Raw genomic sequence first — 23,286 nt, 5'->3', positions numbered from 1 at the left:
GTGAGTTTACTTCCTTTTTCTTTGCAACATAAAACTTTTAAGACTGATTAGAAGGGAACTAGATACTTAAGATGGCACTTTAGTTCATTGCAATTCAGGAACTAGAAAATGTATGCAATGATCCTTAAGGATTTGGGCTTTATATCTGACATGTTGAGCCAGCTCTGTCACATTTATGGAAACATATCAGTTACCTGCCTGCTCATGTTTATTAGCTAAATTGTATTGTTTATTTTTATTTTTCCAAGTCTTTCCTCTTCCCATGTTTTTCAGGGTCACCATGTTTGATAAAGACAATTACATGACCGCAGAGAACCTAGGAATTGTTTTTGGACCAACGCTCATGCAGCCGCCAGACCAGAACACGCTTGCCACTCTCAACGACATGAGATATCAGAAACTGATCGTTCAACTCCTGATAGAGCACGAGGATATTTTGTTTTAAATGACTAAATAGAAGAAATCTTAGTTTTGAAGACTTTAGACATGAAACAAGTCACTTTGCTAATATAATTTGTTGTAGCCGGACGCAAATTTTAAAGAAATTCAAAGATATTAAATCAGATTTTACATTAAAATATCTTTCTCCACCACCAGTAATGGTATATTTTTTTACCAAATGTAAAAGTAGTAACATTCTGCATTCAGCATTCCTGCTCATTCCTACAGAATGAATTATAAACAGAAAAATGATGGGCATTTTGTTTGATCAAATGATTTTGACTATAGTAATGCCAAATAAGTGTGATGCATTGACTTTGGTGCTCTACATGATCCATAGCTCTAGGGTTATAAGCATTTGTTTGCATTGTGAAACTGACATATTGTCAATTCTAAAAAGTATAAAGTATTTTTAGGGTCATGAGGTTGGTCAAATGTATAGTGTGTTATAATGGCCAGACAATTGAGATCCTATGTAAAGCACTTTTTAATTATCATTTTACAAAGAGTGTAAATAGTTGTTTCATATTTCTTGTTCAATCAGAGTTGATAACGCTGTATTTAGAGTAATCCATTGCTCCTTTAAATAATTTTTTGTTCACCGTGAATACAATGGAGTTGTCTACGTCATCAATCTGTAACTTTTCAAAATGTTTTTTTCAGCATTTATTTACTGCTTGTTTTCCCTCCTTGGACTTTAAACTCTCCTCCCATTTAAAGAATGACACTCTACAAAATTGCTTGTATTGTATTCATCTTACACAGTGACACTAGCTCCTGAGCCTACAGGCTAGAGGCAAGATCAGTCATTCATCTACTATGAGAAAAAAAGTACCATTCCCTTGGTCTAAGTTTTTTCAAGCTGTATATTTGATATAAGAACTTTCTACAGATTGGTTTTGTTAAAATATTTTCTGTGAAGAATGTAATTATGATTGTAATTTATGGAATGCTGATTTATTAAATTATGTAAATCTGTTTACTAATTTCATGCTGTGAAATTATTTCCTGGCACATATAGCCCTTATATTATTATTATTTTAAACCTCATATTAACAGTATGTGAAATATGCTTTTTTTTTTTAAGTGCTTAACCACACACACAAACTTAGTCAGTTCTGTTTAGCACTGTTTCATTTGGTTTTGTGTACCAAATTCTGGGGTGTGAACGGCACCATTGTTTTAGTGTAGAGCAGCTTGGCCAGTATGTCCCAAAGTGACTTTTGCGCTACATCACGAGTAAAGTGAGAACTTGAAACCAGCCTCAACAGACCAATGAGAGAGAGAAAGGAGGGTGTGTGAGCAGCAGGTGAAGTATAAATGAATGAATTCATCGCTTACTATGACTACATTAGACTGAGATGTGAGGCACTACAAGATGTTGTAGGCTAGGATTTAGAATCAAAATCACAAAGTTTTCCTGCTGGATGTTTTCTCGAATGACACTGAAGACTCAACAGGACAGTCTCTGATTCAAACTGATATAAACCTGCTGAGATTGGTGAGTATTATATGAATGTTATGGCTTTATATATATATATATATATATATATATATATATATATATATATATATATATATATATATATATATATATATATAATAAACAATTATATTGTGTATTTTATATCTTATTACTCTTAATATATTTTATGAAAAAATACAAATCTAAAATATTGTATACTGTAATATTATTTTGTATTATTGTTTATTTTTTGCATATTTTAATTTATTATGTGTGTGCGTGCGTGTGTGTTGTTTATTTATATACTGGCCTATTTTAACGTTAAAATTATACATTTCAGTGTGCAATAATTAAGAAGAAAGACATAATGGCAGACAGGTCCCCCTGGTGGAAATTCTTGACTGGAAGAAACGAGAACACTCTCAAAAAAGTTCAGCAGGAATTTGGGAATTCGGACAACACATCAGTGGAACAAACTGGCACTGAGAACAAAAGCAACAGTCTGATTAGCGACGAGACGTATGACGACTCTCAGCTGCAGCCCACCTTCAATGAAAATTCAAGTCGGAGAAATTGGACAGAGTCGCGATCAGGCCGTTTCAAGGAGAAACGAAAAATTCGCCTCACACTGCCCGAAAACAACTTTTTTGAGAGAAACATGGCTGTGGCGAAGTAAGCACTCCATGTTGTTGGAGACTCGACCAGTCTTTTAGGATTGTGGATCAAATCAATGACGGTCCACCAAAGTCTTTTATTACGTGAGCGACGCTCTGGTTACGTGCGTTATTCGTCTGAGTTGAACTGTAGAAGGAAAAACAATTGCTGTTATTATCAGTGACTGCCAATGACATCCGTTACATTCTGTAGTAACCTGGAAAATTTGTACTTGATTTGCCTCCGTTGAATGCTTGTTTTCATTTCTCCAATTAATTAATGAATTAATTAAGCCAAGTATAATGCGGAGCGAAGAAGCACTTTTTGGGGCTGTTATATATATATATATATATATGTATGTGTGTGTGTGTGTGTGTGTATATAAAAGTCTCGTGTATTATTTAAAGAGATTTTTTGTTGTTGTTGTTTTAAAGTTAATTATTTTAAATGAAGGAAATCTAGCAGTGCTCAAGGGCATTTCATCAGGATATGATGCAGATTGTTACCCTGTACATTTGTTTGTTTAGGGAAATTGTGATTTGCATTTACATTTTTGAACATTGCAAAATGTAAAATGTTTAGTTTTTAATATTTGGTTAGCAGTTTACTTTGAACAAAATGAAGGACACAGACAGTGTGGTGAACCAGGGCAGTTGTTGGGTCATTTTCCATTTAGGTATACGATTCAAACTTTCTTAAGAATGGGAAGCTCTCTATTGCATGAAAATAATAACTGTAGGTAGAACAATATTCCAGTAGTGATGATAAATGACATTACTTATTGTATATGTTATATTTGACAGTGATTTTCCAGTCAATATTATAGTAAAAATATCAGATTATTTAGATTGCACCAGACATTGTTTAACACAACACTTCACTTCATTCAGAATGGAAATGAATCTGTAAATATAACTTATGCAACAGTTTATGTAACTGTACTGCCACAGTAAAAGAATGGAACATTGTTAAACATGACTCTGAACAATTGCTGTATGCAAAATACAATACAAGGTGTATTTTAGGTATGCACTGATTAATGCAAGGACACTTGACTGCATTTTAATCAAGTGTCTCACTGTTATCCTGTTCCATTAACCATTTTTAAAACATGTTTTTTTTAAGCCTAGATCTAGGTATGATCCAGTGCTGATCATATGAAATCTCCATGATACTGACTGCTCTATAGTTAAAGAAGAGTTCTCGCTAGTGAAGGTGTCTAAAACTACAATATCAACAGTGTTGAGCAGTCCACCACTCTTTTATTCAACAGTTTTCTAGTTTATTCACGTACAGACCACTCCAGGCAAATTGACCAAAAATGTTCTAAATATTGTAAACATAATTAAATAAACCATTTGGTTCTGCAATAAGTAGCACAGACATGCTAAAACAATTCACTGAAATGTTCTTATAGCATTGTTACATATTTCAGTCAAAAGGCACTTTGGGAAATAAACATTCGCCTTCAGCAGCAGAATGTAAAACTGCATTTTAAGACAAACATTTCTTACAAGCCTCAAATACTACAAACAAACAACCTCCTGAGTACAGATTTTTAAAAACTAGAATAAATTACAGACATGACCTGTAACAGAACACCTGTTTACATTTACTGTAACAGTCTTTTCACATACTGCATGGTGTGAAATAACAAGCTGTAAACCTCTGAAGGTAAATTAGAATGTCTTAAAGGGGTACAAATTGCTTAATTTTGCAGGAGTGTGTAGAATTTACAGTTCATCGTGTTTATAGGTGAATTCTCGAGCTGATATAAATCCATCCTTATCATCATCCTCCTTTTGAAAGATGTCCTCAACCATCACTTCATGATGAGTATCGTTGGCGGGGTATCCATGCCTTTCAAACTCTTTACGCAGATACTCTTTTACCTGAAACAGACAGGTGTTTATAGGAATAACACAGTTGTTTGAAACACCCCAAAAAACTCTAGTATTTAAAAATTGTGCATGATGCTTTTACACATACACTCAGTACCAAACAGCCAATTCTTTATTAAAAATTCAAGCACATTTCAGCATCTTAACAAACCTCTGATTTGGAAAGTTTCCAGTCATCATTAAGGTCCATTTCCTGAAAGGACTCGTGTGATCTGGGCCCATTTCGGATCTCCATGAGCTCAATGTCAAAGATCAGCGTGCTCTCTGGAGGAATTTTACCTGGAAATAGGTACAAGGTATAGTTATCAATGAATATAGTCAGAACTGTAAATCTATATACAGTGTTTTACACAGACTTAAAGTTCACCTAAAAGTGACAATTCTGTCATCATTTACTCACCCTCATGTCGTTCTGAACCTGTATGACTTTCTTTGTGACACAGAACACAAAAGGAGATGTAAGGCAGAATGACAGCTTCAGTCACCATTTACTTTTTAAGGACAAAATTGTGCAATGAAAGTAAATGTTGACTCTCACGCCCTAAAATTCTGCCTTAAATCTCTTGAGTGAGTCTCTCTTCAGTGAGTCAATGAGGACAGAACTTTCATATTTGAGTGAACTATCCCTTTAATACCTGCACATCAGGCACTTAATTCTTTCTATGTTTAATGGCTACTTGGTAACGCTTTACAATAAGGTTCTATTTGTAAGCGTTAGTAAATGCGTTAAGTATCATGAACTAACAATGAACAATATATTTTTAAAGCATTTATTAATCTTTGTTAATGTTAGTTTATAAAGATGCAATTGTTCATTGTTTGTAGGCAAGTAATACTGAATTCAACTTTAATGATAGAAAAACCAAAGATGTGCAAATAATGCTTGTGCATGACTCACCTTTGCCTTCTTTGCCATATGCAAGAGCTGGAGGGATGGTCAGTTTCCTCCTCTCCCCTGCACACATGTCTTGAAGACCCTTGTCCCATCCCTTGATCACCTCACGGATCCCCAATGTGAACCAGACAGGATTTTTATCTCCTTGATGACGGCTTCCAAGTGCAAGACATATGCATTTGTATTACACACTAAATATATGCATAGGCTAGATATTGTGTATTCAATAACAATAAACACTTCATGCCAATAAAATCACCTGGAATGAAACATTGTGCCATTACTCTCCAGAAACCCGTCGTAGTGAACCAGAAGAATATCCCCGTATTTGGACTTTCGATGACATAGGAATGGTTTGTTTAAAACGTCTATTTTTACCTCTGGCTCCGGAAGTTTTGCTCCATGCAAACAAAAGAAGAATGCAGAGAAAATGCATGTCCACAACTCTAGAATCATCTTAGAATAAAAAAAAATAAGCTTTTGACAACCTATAACATCGGTTCAGCCGATATTTCCTGTATCAATCAAGGCTGAAAAAAAATTAAGCAAAGTCCCAAACAACCAGCAGAATTGAACAGCGCGACTACGTGGCAAGAAAAATTCCTATGTGGGGTCAATCCCAGACCCCAAAATTACCCTACGTAAAATGTAACTGCCCTAAAATAGAGCACTGTATTTTTATTGGTCTGCTTTCATTGAAGACACGCCTTATTTTCCAAATATTCAATTTTAATTGGACGCTAATCATGTTTTCTTGGTTGAACCACGCCCATGCACGCAGACAGTATCCAATCAGAGACGCGCTAGGAGAAAATCCCACTCACGTCACGCGCATGGGCCGATCTGTCTGCGATAATTTGGATTGGTATTCTCGAAGCATTTGCGATAGTCGAAGATGCTATTGTCGTAGTTAAGAATTATATTTTTATCGATTTTTCTGGGGCTCAGTGTTGCTACGACTAATGAATTGTCAAGAGACGCTCTACCATGGATGGAGTTTTATATAAATGGACCAACTATATCAGTGGTATGTATACTTCGATTCTTTAAGGTTATATGCTCTGTATGGGAAGTCTGTAAGACAGTTAGCATTTTTGCTAAGCGCTCTACTAGTGTGTAAATGAAGTTAAACTCTAGGGGTTTTTGGCTGGTGCTTTTCCTAAAGCAATGACCAAAGACACATCTGATATTATCTGCTAAGAGTATTTACAGATAAGTTTATTTGTTTTTTTGTTTGTTTCTGAGGGCTTTTGTTTTATAATACATATTTTGCATGGCGTTCAGTTGGATCCTGCTTTAGTACTGACTGTAGCCATTTTTAGGAAAAATTTACATGAAAGCCACCACATTGTCAAGCCTCCACATTTTTCTTTTGTTTTGAATGGACGAACTAGCAAACCTAGAATGAATGTGGATCTCGACGTCATCAAAGGCTTAGCCTGTGTCAGTTACAGCAAAAACTGTCACTATTTTGTTGTTTTCTCTTTGAAGGTTGGCAGCCCCGTTGGTTTGTTCTTGAAGGAGGCACCCTTTCCTATTATGACTCGCAAGAAGACGCGTGGAAAGGATGCAAGGGCAGCATTAAAATATCTGTGTGTGAAATACAGGGTAAGGACAGGTTTAAGCTTTACCTGATCAGGAAACCAAGTAATCATTACATCATAAGCAGCTATTCTTTATATGCTTTAGAATAGCTCTACCTACATTCCCATGCACTAGGGCATAATACATGCTTACGCAAGTACTGTATTACAGCAATTGTGACTGATCTCACAAAAGACACACAGTTATTTATCAGTTTATTTATTTTATTCCCTTCCCTTTGTAGTTCACCCATCTGATTTCACAAGGGTTGACTTGATCATTCCAGGGGAGCAATACTTTTATCTCAGGGCAATTAATGCAGCAGAGAGGCAGAAATGGCTTGTGGCATTAGGAACAGCAAAAGCCTGTCTCACAGACAACCGAACCAAGAGAGAGAAGGGTGAGTGTTGTGAAAAACAGGCTATACTTCATAGATCATGTTTTATTTATTTATTTATTTTATTTTTTCTTCTTCAGACTTCTGTTAATGTAATGGTAAATAGTTAGTCTGTTAGATTTTAGACTTCTAAAAGGTGCCAAAATTAACTTTTAACAAATGTACGCATTTAACAGTTATGGACCAAATGCACTCACTGAGCACTTTATTAGGTAAACCTTTACAAATACTTATTCATGCGATTTATTTAATCAGCAAACAGTGTGGCAGCAATGCAATGCTTAAAATGCAGATACGGGTCAGGAACTTCAGTTAATGTTCACATCAACCATCAGAATGGGGGAAAATGTGATATCTTTGATTTCGAGCGTAGCGTGATTGTTGGATCCAGACGGGCTGGTTTGAGTATTTCTGTAACTGCTGGTCTACTGGAATTTTCACACACAACAGTCTCTAGAGTTTACTCTGAATGGTGCCAAAACAAAAAACATCCAGTGAGCAGCAGTTCTGTGGAGGAAAATGCCTTATTAATGAGAGAGGTCAATCGATAATGGACAGACTGGTTTGAGCTGACAGAAAGGCTACAGTAACTCAGAAAACCACTCTGTGCAATTGTAGTGAGCAGAATAGCATCTCAGAATGCACAACACGTCAAACCTTTAGGCAGATGGGCTAAAACAACAGAGGACCATGTCTGTCACTTTGTTAGGACCATATTTTTCCTAATAATGTGCTCAGTGAGTGGATTTTTTATTCTTATCCATAGGGGAATATGCACATTTTTGACTAATAAAATGCCTTAATAACCTTCCACAGACTAGCAATAGCAAATCATGGTTTTCAATAGCAAATCAATAGCCTTATAATTAAGGCTATTGGCTATTTGAAAAAGATTAAGGAAACATACTTCGATATGTCCTACCCCTTCTTCCTGATTCAGTAGGTTAAAGATCAACACAGGAAAGACATTTTAATTCATCAAAACATTCCATGGGGTCTTTGACCAATTATATTACATACCCCACTGATAAGGCCATGACATCTCTTCATTTTACATTTGTTCAAAGAGCCATCTATCCCAGTCTTGAAGAAGATAAAACAATAGTTCTCTTTTATCTTCTCAGAGCAACAGGAAACAATAGTTGAATTTATGTTCTCAGAGCTACAGGAAACAATAGTTTTCTTTTATGTTCTCAGAGCTACAGGAGAATACAGTGGCTCTGAAAACAAAAATGTCTGAGCTGAGGCTGTACTGTGACCTTCTCCTCCAGCAAGTGAACAAAATAAAAGATGATCCTCTGGCTGAGAAGACATCAGATTCTGAGGAGGTAAGGGAGAGTTTGAGGTTGACTAAGCTTAATTTTCAGACTCAGCCATCTGTATGCTTGCAGCTCCTTTCAAGGATCTTTCAAGGTCATAGTTGGGGAAAATCAGACATTTATGCAATTATAGTTCACTAAAAACTGAAAATTCTCTCATCATTTACTCACCCTCATGTCATCCCAGATGTGTATGACTTTCTTTTTCTGCAGAACTCAAACAAAGAAGACAAAAAACCCTGGGTAAGAACAGATCAAAATATAACACATTTTTCATTATACATCATGATACCTGCATTCTCCTTGGTGATCATGATTTTAAGCTTTAGAAAGTTATCTAGTGCCATGTAACGCTCTGTGCTTTCATCAAGCCATGGGAAGTGTAATCAAGCTTGAAATCATGATCACCAAGGAGACTGCAGATGTCAAGGTTTATAGTGACATTTTTTTTATATTTTGGACTGTTCTCACTCAGAATCAGTTGGATTGCTTCAGAAGACATGGTCTTTACCACTGGAGTCTTATTGATGACTTTTGTTCTGCATTTGTGTACTATTTGGAGCTTCAAAGTTCTGGCCACCATGTACTTGTTTGTATGGACCTACAAAGCTGGAATATTCTTCTAAAAAATGTGTTTTCAGCAGAGGAAAGTAAGTCTTAAACGTCTTGGGTGGCATGAAAGTGAGTAAATGATGAGAATTTTCATTTTTGGGTGAACTATCCCTTCAAAAAATATACAAGCTTGTAATGCTTATAATTCAACATTCGTATGCTTTGTCTTCTCATTCTCACAACATTGGAGGGTCAAAAGTCAACTCTAATCTGGTTAGACTTCGGACGTTGCTCTGGAAATTCTATTTTGTTGTGTGTGGTTTTAAGATAGGGGATGAGACAGGAAGTCTAGTGAAGTCTACATGTACCACCTTCTTGAAGACCCTGGAAGAGTGTATGCAGATCGCCAGCCGGACCTTAAATCCAGACCTCATTATTCGAACCCCTCCAGGCTCTCCCCCTGTGGCTGCCATCAAACCTCAGAAGGTATTGAACATAACCATCCACTGGAAAAAGTATCCTGCCTTTGAAAAGTTTTTTTTCAAAACCTGAAGTGTAATATTTGTTTTTTCTCTAGAACAAACTTGCTTTTCCAAAAAATCAGTACCCAGGAGAAAAGTAAGTCAGTAATATGATTGCACTCTTTTGTCTCAATTATGCATTTCTTTTTCTTTAACCTCCTCATTCTAAACATCCAATATACAAGGCAAATTTTATATATTTGTACTTACTTGACAACAGTTATGTTGTAAAACCAACTTCTAACACTTGGAACATATAGATTTTGTATAACATATACATTTTTGTATATAAATTGTACATATAAGGTTTGTTTGTCAGGAATGTGGAATTAACTTATTATGGAATATACAGATATGGACGATGCTTATTTTATCATACAACAATTTAGAAAATGTGATGTTCAGTATACTGGATGATGTTTGGACTCCGCATTTTATACTACAGTCTATTGTACAATGTATTGTATAGAAAATTGCATTCTAACATGATAACAAATGACTAACAATAACAACTTGTAAGTTGCTCAAAGGAATTATTGTGTATTAAATACACGTTATTCTTTAGTATTACTACACTATAATTGAAAAATTACTTATTAGGATATTAAACTTAGGCTTTAATATTAATGATTACTATGTAGACCTATTTATTAAAAATTAGCTTGCAGCGCTAAAAATAAGCATTTTCATAAGTCAGAATTATATCGGAATTCACGAAACTGTTTAAATTGTATGTTCTGCAGACAGATGGACTGCATAAACATCTCAGGTACATCAGCACAGGAGAGTGGAAAGAGTGAACCAGAAAACGAACCACCTCCATCTTCACAGGAAAACATACCAACACCTCCTGCAGGTATGCCATTCTCTCAATCAATTGAGTTTCAAGCATGGTAAACACGTCAGTCGAGTTCAGACCTGCTTACACGTGCAACAATTTGAGTGACCTCATTTCATGGTTGGTCTACATATTTTTCTATTTAGGAAGCAGTTTAATTGAGGAACATGAAGAGCCCTTGGAGCCTCACAATGGCTCATCAAGCACACAAGACCTTGTTGAGACTGTATCCCCTGCAGGAGAGGAAGAGAAAGACAGACCGTCTGAAGAAGATCAACAGAGCCCCACACAGAGCAAAGAGCAGAAGGTCAAGGAAGACATCCAGGCTGACCTGGAAGTGAATGAGCCTCAGTTTGATGGCAAACAGGAAGATGAAGATAAAGTGGACACATTTTTCAGTACCATGAGCCACAGGTATGAGGCGCCTCCATTGCTATGATCTTCAGGCTGAGCGAATGAGATCAAAGTACTACACATATTCACATATGTCCATTCAGAATCATTTAATCATGCTACTGTCAACACTACTATTAGATATTTGTTTACAGAATTGTGCTATATGCATTGTTACATTTCAGCAAAAATGTAGATTCAGGGAGGATAAGTCACCATAGTACTGTGTCTTAACCAGGTGCCAGGCGATAAAGTGTCCAGCAGTAAATCCAACAGTGCCACATTGCTCTGGTTGTTTAAAGGAATGTTCTGGGTTCAATACAAGTTAAGTTAAATCGAAAGCATTTGTGGCATAATGTTGATTATCACAAAATACACAATCGAGGCGATAGTGAGGCACTTACAATGGAAGTGAATGGGGGGCAAATAATTTTACGTTAAAATACTAACTTTTTCAAAAGTATAACCACAAGACAAAAAGGATATGTGTGTAAACATGATTTTAGTGTGATAAAATCACTTGCAAACCTTTTTTGTGTAAATATATAGCCAATTTTACAATTTCCTTACCATGACGATGTAATGTCAACAAACACTTAATACGACTGTAAAAGCTTCACATTTCAGTATTTAAACTATCCAAAATTTGGCCACATTCACTTTCATTGTCCCCATTCAATTCTATTGTAAGTCCCTCACTGGAATATATCTATATTTTTTATTTATTTTTTATTTTCTCCCCAATTTGGAATGCCAAATTCCCAATGCGCTCTAAGTCCTTGTGGTGGCATAGTGACTCATCTAAATCCGTGTGGCGGAGGATGAAACTCAGGTGCCTCCGGGTCTGAGACGTCAATCCAGGTATCTCATCACATGGCTTGTTGAGTGCATTACCACGGAGACATGGTGCATGTGGAGGCTTCATGCCATCCACAGTGACATCCACGCACAACTCCCTTTTAACATTTTAGCGACCATGAGGAGGTTGCCCCATGTGACTAGAATGAGTTGCAAGAATTGTTTTGTGGTAATCAACATTATGCCACAAATTCTTTTGATTTAGCTTATCTTGTATTGAACCTGGAATATTCCTTTAAGCAGCCTTTAAAGTCCTTGAACCTATATTACATTTTTCTTCGATTTTGCTGCGCTACCAGAAGAACAAAATGCAATAGTATCAAACAGGTTTCATAAACACTCCCCCATCTGCCATTGGTATCACACCATTGGTTGAGCCAATCAGTATGTTTACATGCATTTTAAAAGTTAGAGTTCAGTCGGACTAAAACAATAATTCTTCTTTTTACAATGTCATGTAAACGCTTTAGTCAGACTGAAATTGTGCCAGTCCGATTTTTGCAAAGTCCTACTAACAAACCTAGACAATGCGATTGTAGCTCGGCTTCATTCAGCATGAAAACTGCATGTTAATCAGACCACAACTGGCCTTGAAATTGTGCACATACTCTGAAAGGCATATGACGTGTGTATTTAACACTTCCTCAGCTGACATCCTTTCTTATATTCGATTATGCTTTGTATCAAGTATACTGAGTGAGAGGGATTTTTTTCACTTATTCAAGCAGTATTTTGCTTTCAGAAAAATTACTTGATGCTGGAATCTTGTTGCATGTCGCCTGGTTACGACAACACGGTGTATAACAATTAACAATGGAATGCTTTCAACATGTAAAGATTTTAAAGAAAGTTTGTTCTTAATTAAATGTTTATCATAGTATGTTTTCTTTTAATCACTGGAAATGAGGCCCCGCCTGTGATGAGGGTTTGTAGATTCTTTTGTTATACATCTTTCTTCCATCGTCTTTATACAGTTACTAGGTCATCACATAACTGCAACAGGCAAATTTGTTCTAACAGCCCTAATATAGTGAAACAAAGATTAATTGAACATGTATTGTAAAATGCTATCAAAGTAATGTTGCAGTATTTGGATATGAAGCCCGTTTCAGTATTATATGACTGTATGGTGGCTATACATCCTTTACTATACAGAACCTGTATTTAATGTATGCTGTACGAAGTAATGTCTCTTCATTAATGTTCTTAATGCAAATCCTTAAATGGTTAGTTCACCCAAAAATGTTGTTCCAATCACTTCTTTTTTTTGTGGAACGCAAAATGAGATGTAGGCAAATTGTTAACCTCAATCATCATTCACTGTAATTGCATATTTTTCCATACAATAAAAGTGAATGGTGACCGAACATTTGGCCTAATATCTCCTGTGTTCCATGGAAGAAAGTCAGTCATATGGGTTTGAAACATCATGAGGGTGAGTAAATTATGACAGAATTTTCAAGATTTCATGAGACAAGACTGCATGCTCTAATCTGATTTTCCTCTGATTTGGCTATGCATGCTTTTTGTATATGGGGTTTAATTTCATCAAATAAATGTGTTTAATTGACGCGTGTACTAATGCACTCGTGTGTTGTACTTGTCTGAATGTCTGTGGTTTTTCTTGTAGATTTAGTGATATAATACTGGAGGACAACAGTGGTATTCCTACACAGGCCTTTTTGGATTCTTGCTATGCTATAGTACCAATTTTAGGTAGGACAGTCTCTCTCTCTCTCTCTCTCTCTCTCCCTTTCTCCACCATTCATTCTTTTCTTTTGCCCTGTATCTTTTCTCTGGTCAGTCCCCAACTGTCTCTGTCTGTGCTTTCCTCATTGGTTCTGTGCTTATAAAAAGATTGAAAAGGGGATTCTGGGTACATTCAGTTGATTTCACTGCATGTGTTGGCTTACCATGTCCCCACATTTCATTTTTTCTTGAAAACTGTCTGTATCCCACATTTCTCCATCCAGTTAATCACTTATTCTCCATCAGGCATGGTGGTGCCTGCTCTGGTATGTTTTGACTAGGACAGTTTGAGTTTTTGATATGGGCTGCTGGGACCAAGAACAGGATACACTGTGGATTGAGTCAATTTCTCTCTTTACCGAAACTCTTGCTGAAGATCAGCTGTTTAAATATAAAAATAAAAAAGTGATTTTTCAGTGCCACGTTTGAACAAAGTGAAACATTTAACTCCTGTAGTATGTATAGGCCCATTGTATATAGTTTTATGAAGTCTGCCTGCATTTGCATGTACTCATTATTACATTCTATTTAAAATAATTGTACAAATCACAATCCAATGTACAGTATACAACTAACTGCATAGATATAGTTGTTATATTGTCAGAAAATACTTAAAGTACTTAACAAAGGCTTTCTCCCATCAGACAAGCTTGGACCAACTGTCTTTGCTCCAGTTAAAATGGATTTTGTGGGAAATATTAAGGTAAGTGTCAGTTCCCATGTGGCATACACAAAACATACAATTCTCAAGACTCACTGCATGCTTTTATAGGTTGGGCAAGAATGGTAAATAATACATTTGTGCATTACAGATAATAGAGGAAAACATGAGCTTTAATGACATGCGTGTTATTAGTAGGGGTTTGAAAAGTTATTGAAGCATCTGATCATTCAAATTCAATACATTTATTATGAAAGTTCTTAATCCTATTAATTTCTCATCCAAAATACAATGTTTAAAGGAATATTCTGGTTCAATACAAGTTTGTTGCTGGTTCATAACATTGATTAACATAAAAATCGCTACTTGTCAGTCCTTTTCTTTAAAAAGCAAAAATGTGGGTTAGAGTGAGTCACTTACATTGGAAGTGAATGGGACCAATCTGTAAACGTTAAAATACTCACTGTTTCAAAAGTGTGAGGACAAGACATAAACAATATGTGTGTTAACATTGTTTTAGTGTGATAAAATCACTTACTAACCTTTTCTGAGTAAAGTTCTAGACAATAAATACATCGCCATGATAATGTAATGTCAACAAACCACAAAACAACTGAAACATGATTATTTTAATAATTTTACAGCTCAAATAATACATGCGTTTTCACAGAAGAATTAATATACGCTCACTTAACACTTTTTCTTTAGGAACACTATGGTCCAAAATTAGTGCCCTGTATGGTCTTCTGCTGTTGTAGCCCATCCGCCTCAAGGTTCTACATGTTGTGCATTCTGAGATGCTATTTTGCTCACTACAATTGTACAGAGTGGTTATCTGAGTTACCTTTCTGTCAGCTTGAACCAGTCTGGTCATTCTCTGATGACCTCTCTCATCAACAAGGCAGTTTCTACAGAACTGCCACTCACAGGATGTTTTTTTTTTTTTTTGGCACCGTTCTGAGTAAACTCTAGGGACTGTTGTGTGTGAAAATTCCAGGTGATCAACAGTTAAAAAAATACTCAAACCAGCCCGTCTGGAACCAACAATCATGCCACAGTTGAAATCAATGAGATAATATTTTTTTTTCCATTCTGATGGTTGATGTGAACATTAACTGAATCTCCTGACCTGTACCAACATGATTTTATGCACAGCACTGCTGCTGCATGATTGGCTGATTACATAATTGCATGAATATGTAGATGTACAGGTGTACCTAATAAAGTGCTCAGTGAGTGTAAGTGCTTTTATAAAATATAAGCTTCATATCTCTGCTTTCAAACCCTCCAAAAATGGGCTCCATTTACTTCCATTGTAAGTGCCTCAATGTAACCTTGATTTTTGTTGAAATTATTTTTTGTGGTAATCAACATTATGCCACAAATGCCCTGGGTATTCCTTTAAGCCTGTAAATGCAAACATCTGCTGTTTTCTTTTGAAATCAGACCAAATTGCAACCAAATGTTAGATTTAATGTACAGCATTATTAAAAAAAAAAAAAAACTTCTTGGATGGAATGCCACCATCACCACTAGAGGTAGACATAGCTTGAATTGCATTCTATTAATGAAGTCCAATGCAGTGGTTATACAGTAATATAGTACAAAATGCAGTTTGGAATCAGTTTCTGTCAGTGCATCTGGAAAGTATTCACAGCACTTCACTTTTTCCACATTTTGTTATGTTACAGCCTTATTCCAAAATGGATTTAATTCATTATTTTCCTCAACATTTTACAAACAATACCCCATAATGACAACGTGAAAGAAGTTTGTTTGAAATCTTTGCAAATTTATTTTTTAAAATCACATGTACATTAGTATTCACAGCCTTTGCAATGACACTCAAAATTGAGCTCAGGTACATCCTGTTTCCACTGATCATCCTTGAGACGTTTCTACAACTTGATTGGAGTCCACCTGTTTTAAATTCAGTTGATTGGACATGATTTGGAAAGGCACACACCTGTCTATATAAGGTCCCACAGTTAACAGTGCATGTCAGAGCACAAACCAAGCCATGAAGTGCAAGGAATTGTCTGTATACCACTGAGACAGGATTGTATTGAGGCACAGATCAGGGGAAGGATACAAAAACATTTCTGCAGCATTGATGGTCCCAATGAGCACAGTGGCCTCTTTTTTTTTTTTTTTTTTTTTTTGGAAAACCGTTTGAACCACCAGGACTCTTCCTAGTGCTGGCCGCCCGGCCAAACTGAGCGATCAGGGGAGAAGGGCCTTAGTGAGGGAGGTGACCAAGAACCCGATGGTCACTCTGACAGAGCTCCAGCGTTTCTCTGTGGAGAGAGGAGAACCTTCCAGAAGAACAACCATCTCTGCAGCACTCCACCAATCAGGCCTGTATGGTAGAGTGGCCAGACGGATGCCACTCCTCAATAAAAGACACATGACAGCCCACCTGGTGTTTGCCAAAAGGCACCTGAAAGACTCTGACAATGAGAAACAAAATTCTCTGGTCTGATGAAACAAAGATTGAACTCATTGGCCTGAATGGCAAGTGTCATGTCTGGAGGAAACCAGGCACCGCTCATCACCTGGCCAATACCATCCCTACAGTGAAGCATGGTCTCCCTACAGAAGACCATCACCACACGCTCCAACCAGAAGCCGTGGATGACTGCGGAGGTGCACACGCTGCTGAGGTCCCGAGACTCCGCCTTCAGAGCAGGCGATAAGGCAGCCCTAAGAACAGCTAGGGCCAAACTGTCACGGGCAATCAGAGAGGCAAAGCGCGCACACGCCCAGAGAATCCAGTCACTTCCAGGACAGCGGTGACACGCGGCGCATGTGGCAGGGCATCCAGGCCATCACCAACTACAGGACAACATCAGTTGCCTGTGACAAAGATGCCTCCCTTCCAGATGCGCTGAACGACTTCTACGCTCGGTTTGAAGTGCAGAACGACGTGATGGCGAGGAAGTCCACCCCTCCTCCCAACGACCAGGTGCTCTGTCTTACCACGGCAGATGTGAGGAAAACTCTGCGTAGAGTCAACCCACGGAAGGCTGCTGGACCAGACAACATTCCTGGCAGAGTGCTCAGAGGATGTGCAGACCAACTAGCAGATGTTCTTACCGACATCTTCAACATCTCTCTGAGCAGCGCCGTTGTTCCGACGTGCTTCAAGGCCACCACCATCATCCCCATGCCAAAGAAGTCTTCAGTGTCCTGCCTCAACGACTACCGTCCCGTCGCACTTACACCCATCATCATGAAGTGCTTCGAGAGGCTCGTCATGAGGCAGATTAAGACCCAGCTGCCCCCTCACTAGACCCACTGCAGTTTGCGTGATCGTTCAAACCGCTCAACGGACGATGCCATCACCACAACCTTCCATCTGGCCCTCACCCACCTAGACAATAAGGACTCATACGTTCGAATGCTGTTCATAGATTTCAGCTCAGCATTCAACACAATCATTCCCCAGCACCTGATTGGAAAGCTGAACCTGCTGGGCCTGGACACCTCCCTCTGCAACTGGATCCTGGACTTCCTGACTGGGAGACCTCAGTCAGTCCGGATCGGGAACAGCAGCTCCACCACCACCACACTGAGCACTGGGGCCCCCAGGGCTGTGTGCTCAGTCCACTGCTGTTCACTCTGCTGACTCACGACTGTGCAGCAATGCACAGCTCGAATCACATCATCAAGTTCGCCGATGACACGACCGTGGTGGGTCTCATCAGCAAGAACAACGAGTCAGCATACAGAGAGGAGGTGCAGCTGCTGACGAACTGGTGTAGAGCCAACAACCTGTCCCTGAATGTCGACAAAACAAAAGAGATGGTTGTTGACTTTAGGAGAGCACAAGGTGAACACACTCCGCTGAACATCGACGGCTCCTCCGTGGAGATCGTCAAGAGCACCAAATTCCTTGGTGTTCACCTGGCGGAGAACCTCACCTGGTCCCTCAACACCAGCTCTATCACCAAGAAAGCCCAGCAGCGTCTCTACTTTCTTCGAAGGCTGAGGAAAGCACATCTCCCAACCCCCATCCTCACTACATTCTATAGAGGGACTATTGAGAGCATCCTGAGCAGCTGCATCACTGCCTGGTTTGGGACTTGCACCGCTTCGGACCGCAAAGCCCTGCAGAAGATAGTGAGGACAGCTGAGAAGATCATTGGGGTCTCTCTTCCCTCCATCAAAGACATTTACAAAAAACACTGTATCCACAAAGCAACCAGCATTGTGGACTGACCCCACACACCCCTCACACAAACTCTTTACCCTCCTCCCGCCTGGCAAGAGGTACCGAAGCATTCGGGCCCTCACGGCCAGACTGTGTAACAGCTTCTTCCCCAAGCCATCAGACTCCTCAATACTCAGAGACTGGTTTGACACACACGTGTCCTGAGTTGCACTTTAATTACTGTCACTTTATAACTGTCTGCTACCTCAATAACTGCTATGTGCATAGAACATTATCTCATAGTATGTTATGTTTACATTTTTAGAAACTGTCATCTTTTTGCACTACTGAGTACTGGTCGGCGCTGCACTGTCTATTGTCCTGTTCATTGTCAGTAATTTGTTGTACTGTCCTGTAATTTTTGCACATGTTTGCACGTGCACTTTATATAGGTATATATAGGTAGTTTATTTAGGTATTTTATTTCGTTGTGTAGTCTCATGTGGTCCTATGTTGGTCCTTTGTTGTTTTTATGTAGCACCATGGTCCTGGAGGAACGTTGTCTCGTTTTGCTGTGTACTGTACTAACTGTATATGGTTGAAACGACAATAAAAACCACTTGACTTGACTTGGTGGTGGCAGCATCATGCTGTGGGGATGTTTTTCAGTGGCAGGAACTGGGAGACTAGTCAGGATCGAGGGAAAGATAAATGCAGCAATGTACAGAGACATCCTTAATGAAAACCTGCTCCAGAGCGCTCTGGACCTCAGACTGGGGAGAAGGTTCATCTTCCAACAGGACAATGACCCTAAGCACACAGCCAAGATAACAAAGAGTGGCTATGGGACAGCTCTGTGTTTGTCTTTGAGTGGACCAGCCAGAGCCCAGACTTGAACCCGATTGAACATCTCTGGAGAGATCTGAAAATGGCTGTGCACTGACACTCCCCATCCAACCTGTTGGAGCTTGAGAGGTCCTGCAAAGAAGAATGGGAGAAACTGCCCAAAAATAGGTGTGCCAAGCTTACTCCAAAAGACTTGAGGCTATAATTGGTGCCAAAGGTGCTTCAACTTAGTATTGAGCAAAGGCTGTGAATACTTATGTATATATTTTTTATTTTTAATACATTTGCAAAGATTTCAAACAAACTACTTTCACATTGTCATTATGGGGTATTGTTTGTAGAATTATGAGGACAATAATGAATTTAATCCATTTTGGAATAAGGCTGTAACATAACAACATGTGGAAAAAGTGAAGTGCTGTGAATACTTTCCGGATGCTGTGTATGTATGTATGTATATGTATGTATATGTATATGTGTGTATATATATATATATATATATATATATATATATATATATATATAATAATTGGATATTTTATTGATATAAAAATACAAATTTCAGCAACCCTTTATGAAATTTGATAATTCTTATTTTCTTCCTCAGAAAGTACAGCAGAAGGTGGTGTCAGATCCTGAGAGTTTCCCCACACTGCAGAGTGTTGTGCTGCATGAGGTAGAGACAGAGGTGGCACAGGTGCGGAATTCAGCTACAGAAGCGCTGCTGTGGCTCAAACGTGGTCTGAAGTTCCTCAAAGAATTCCTTTTGCAAATCAACACAGGGGAGAAGGACGTGCAAGGAGCTCTTAGTAAGTCACATGATCAAATGTCAAACAGTGTTGCTTTTGCAAATTCACACCTGGATCAAAAGGCCTCTGCAACCTCAGATGCAGATATAAAGGGAAATGGCTGCCTGCTGGAATGTATTTATTTTTTTACTGCTATGAGGATATCATTTTGTTTACTTCAGCAAAAGTTGAATACTTAAGCTGAATCAGTTACAAAACCAATGAAAGTTACAACGGAGGCATATTTTGCCCCTACATTTTATTTTAATATCTGGGGCATTTTTGTCACTTTCAGTGGCAATTTTGTCCAGAGCCCTGGTTAATTTCTAACCCTGCTTCTTACTGTGATGGTGGTGGTGATATCTTTTTTTCTATCCAATTCTGAAAGATTTTAAACTTCTACCTCCTTTTTTGTTTTTTTTCTCTCTCTCCAGATTATGCATATGGAAAAACACTAAGGCAATTTCACGGATGGGTTGTGCGAGGTGTTTTTGCGGTAATTATTAATGTGCTGTTTTCCATTCAATGATGAAGTGTGTAAAAAAAGTAGTACAAAAAGTGCCACTATAGCATCACCAGAGGGAATGCCACAAATAGTGACCGTTTTCAAACAGATTTCTGGAAAACTCCTCTTCCATTGATTGTACAAACGGATAGTCCCGCCCCAAACTCACACTATTGGTCAAGCCAGTGTTGCTATGTTGAGCTGTTTCAGATACTCAAACAAACAGAGCAATGTTTTGATAGCACCACAGTTTAATCAACCTACAAAATGAAAACCATAGTTAATTTTGAATTACATACAATCTCTGCACATGAAGCTGTGTTATGAGAAATTATTTTTATGTGAATTTAAACCTCCTTATGCCTTTCTGTCTGTTTTGTGTGTGTATTAGCTGGCTCTACGGGCCGCCCCATCCTATGAGGGCTTCATGTCTGCTCTGGTCTCTCATGAAGGTGATGAGTTGAAGGAGGGCTTCACCAAAGGCATGCATAGAGACCTGGAGATCTATCTGCCTGCTATGGAGAAACAGCTGTCCATCCTGGACTCACTCTATGATGAGTATGGCCTGGAATCAGACGAGATTGTGTGACTAACACATACAAACCCGCACCGTTATTAGAGCTTCTGCTGACAAAGCTGATCAGTGTTTCAGTGGTGGAGTTGTTCACTCTCTCGCTTGCTGTGATAACCAAGCCTAATTTGTTTAGGTTTGTGTTTAAGAAGGCAGGGAGGTTTCAGTAAGGCTGGGCTTGATACGACTGACCAATAGGAGTGTGTTAGAGAATGTGGAATCCGCAGACTCTGACTCAAACACCAGTAACAGATTTCCCTGCAAAATGTAAAAGTCACATCAAATGCTAAAAGTGTTTCAGGTGTTTTCAGGGAACAGATATATTTTTATAATTCTGTTTTGGAGCATCAGAGTACAATTGGAAAATTGTAAGGATTACATACCATATGTTTGTAAATGTAAATGTTTACCTGGCAGTGAAATCAGTGTTACTCGCAGTAAATGCACTTTTGATTTGATCCTTAATTGAAATAATGCAGTGTATTCATTCAGATACTTTCTTTTCTCTCATCTTAGTCTAGCACAATGAAAGGGAAATGATATTTAGAGTCATTAGGATTTTTATGTATCATAAACATCCAGTTACAATACTTGCAGTGAGTTGGGTATAGTGTGTTGGCTACTGACAATGTTTACCATTTAGCGAAGATTTTCACAATGGCTCAAATCCTGAGAGATTCCCCACTACAGAGAACATGTAGCTTAAATTCTGTAATGCATGCCAAGTTCTGTATTCATCTACAAAAGGAAAGATGTCAGGGTATTTTCTTGCTTCCTTTTATTTATTGACTTATTTATATAAATAATGATTATAACTGTTTTATTGTAAGAATCACTCTATACTTAAATCATATGAACAATAGGCCTACTAGAGTGCATGTTGTATTGCATGGGTTTTGTTTGTATATTTCTAAATGAATCCAAATTTTAATTACTAAATGATTATTAAATAGTACGAGGATGACCATTAGAATCAAATCAAAACTGAATCGAAATGTATTCCACAAAGTTTTAACCTGAAATCCCTCTACCTGTTGAACCAACATGGTGATTTACAATGCAACTATGCCCCTTTAACATTGCACACATACTTTTTCAACTCCAAGAATGGCTTAGCAGAAATGTCGAATTTGATCCAATTTGTCCTCTTTGAGGCCTTATATTAAATCTTTATTAAAACATTAAGACTTCAGATGAATAGCAGAGATGTGACAGCAGCATTATGCAAAATTTTAATGTAGTCTTTTAACCGTCTATTTGTGGATAAGCAAATTCATAAAAAACAAGAACATCTTTGCACCACAATGTAAGTTCATTTAGGCTTTTTTTTTTTTTTTTTTATTTCTCCCTGGAATAGCACACATGATCCTTGATGTCTTTGACTAGTATTAGAGGAGTATGATTGTATGGTATTTTGATGTCTTTTTATATGTACATTCTTTCTTTTAACTTTCTTTGTAATTTTTATTTACGTCCTAATTGTTATTTTTAAATTGTATGTCATTTATACCAAACTGCCTGCAATGTGTTTTTAATCTTAACATTGAAAAATATGCTAAATGCTTAGCAAAATAGGTTATCATTTAATTTTGTATTTTCAAAAATGTGAGGAGTCATTATCCATGCATTCATGTGACAATTTTAGATACAAGTAATGTTACGTGGTTGCTATGACACTCAATCCTTCAATATCTGGGTGTAGTTGCCAGGATACTCTCAACCACAAGGATGATCACTAGACTCAATAATAAGGGCCAAGAATAAAAATATTGTGTTTATGTGCTTGTGCATGTGTGATCAAGAGATGGAAATGTTTCTAATGAAACGTATGCAAAAACACTGTAGTAAACAACTGGAAGCACTAATTCTCTTTGACTCTTGGAGAATGTATTCTACATGACTGATCTGTTGTAACTAAATGTACTACTAAATTTGAATGTAGTATTTATTAAATGGTCGTCATGACATTTCTGAGATGAGCTATGTTGTGTTCCATACACCAAGTAAACACTTTCACTGTGCAGCATTGCTCCATCCATTTTCAAAGGCTGGTGGGAAATCATTCCGGAGGTCTGTTTTGGCAGTATGGTGGAATTGGTTCTGGGAGGCCAGGTTTGCCTCTTGCAACAGAACATCATACTTTCAACAACTTCTTGGGTCATGCTTCTAGTTTTCCAGTGACCTCATTCATACCA

General features: G+C 37.8%; 3 protein-coding genes across 4 annotated transcripts in view; 2 read left to right on the top strand and 1 right to left on the bottom strand.

Annotated features, from left to right (window-relative positions):
• Positions 1–1,419, top strand: part of LOC127655629 (beta-chimaerin-like) — a 78,474-nt gene extending 77,055 nt beyond the window's left edge. For both annotated transcript variants that reach the window (XM_052143528.1, XM_052143529.1), the window contains exon 13: positions 274–1,419. In XM_052143528.1, the coding sequence (XP_051999488.1) occupies positions 274–445 (172 nt within the window). In that variant the 3' untranslated portion in view covers positions 446–1,419. The remainder of the gene's footprint in view (positions 1–273) is intronic.
• Positions 1,420–3,789: 2,370 nt separating this feature from the next.
• Positions 3,790–5,966, bottom strand: LOC127656117 (peptidyl-prolyl cis-trans isomerase FKBP14-like). The gene is made up of 4 exons (XM_052144301.1): positions 5,616–5,966; positions 5,360–5,511; positions 4,613–4,740; positions 3,790–4,452 (listed from the first exon to the last, which is right to left on the bottom strand). Exons 1-4 carry the CDS (start codon positions 5,810–5,812, stop codon positions 4,294–4,296), a joined length of 636 nt encoding a protein of 211 aa, XP_052000261.1. The 5' UTR covers positions 5,813–5,966; the 3' UTR covers positions 3,790–4,293.
• Positions 5,967–6,198: 232 nt separating this feature from the next.
• On the top strand, positions 6,199–23,051 carry LOC127656494 (pleckstrin homology domain-containing family A member 8-like). Its single transcript, XM_052144843.1, has 13 exons — positions 6,199–6,383; positions 6,848–6,964; positions 7,185–7,340; positions 8,535–8,665; positions 9,536–9,694; positions 9,786–9,826; positions 10,473–10,585; positions 10,714–10,981; positions 13,449–13,534; positions 14,212–14,270; positions 19,835–20,036; positions 20,450–20,511; positions 20,912–23,051. The coding sequence occupies exons 1-13, from the start codon at positions 6,344–6,346 to the stop codon at positions 21,107–21,109; spliced, it is 1,632 nt and encodes a 543-aa protein (XP_052000803.1). The 5' UTR covers positions 6,199–6,343; the 3' UTR covers positions 21,110–23,051.
• The last annotated feature ends 235 nt before the right edge of the window (positions 23,052–23,286 follow it).

Source organism: Xyrauchen texanus, chromosome 15, assembly GCF_025860055.1.
Source record: "Xyrauchen texanus isolate HMW12.3.18 chromosome 15, RBS_HiC_50CHRs, whole genome shotgun sequence".
Taxonomy (NCBI): domain Eukaryota; kingdom Metazoa; phylum Chordata; class Actinopteri; order Cypriniformes; family Catostomidae; genus Xyrauchen; species Xyrauchen texanus.
Note: the sequence above shows the minus strand (reverse complement) of the source record. Positions and strands in the feature narration are given on the sequence as shown.

Coding starts and splice junctions, on each gene's coding strand:
- LOC127656494 (XM_052144843.1), top strand. CDS start 6,344: ATGGATGGAGTTTTATATAAATGGACCAACTATATCAGTG. Junction 6,965..7,184: donor ATCTGTGTGTGAAATACAGG/GTAAGGACAGGT, acceptor TTCCCTTTGTAG/TTCACCCATCTGATTTCACA. Junction 9,695..9,785: donor CTGCCATCAAACCTCAGAAG/GTATTGAACATA, acceptor TTTTTTCTCTAG/AACAAACTTGCTTTTCCAAA.
- LOC127656117 (XM_052144301.1), bottom strand. CDS start 5,812: ATGATTCTAGAGTTGTGGACATGCATTTTCTCTGCATTCTTCTTTTGT. Junction 5,512..5,615: donor GGCACAATGTTTCATTCCAG/GTGATTTTATTG, acceptor TGCACTTGGAAG/CCGTCATCAAGGAGATAAAA. Junction 4,453..4,612: donor GGAAACTTTCCAAATCAGAG/GTTTGTTAAGAT, acceptor TGTCTGTTTCAG/GTAAAAGAGTATCTGCGTAA.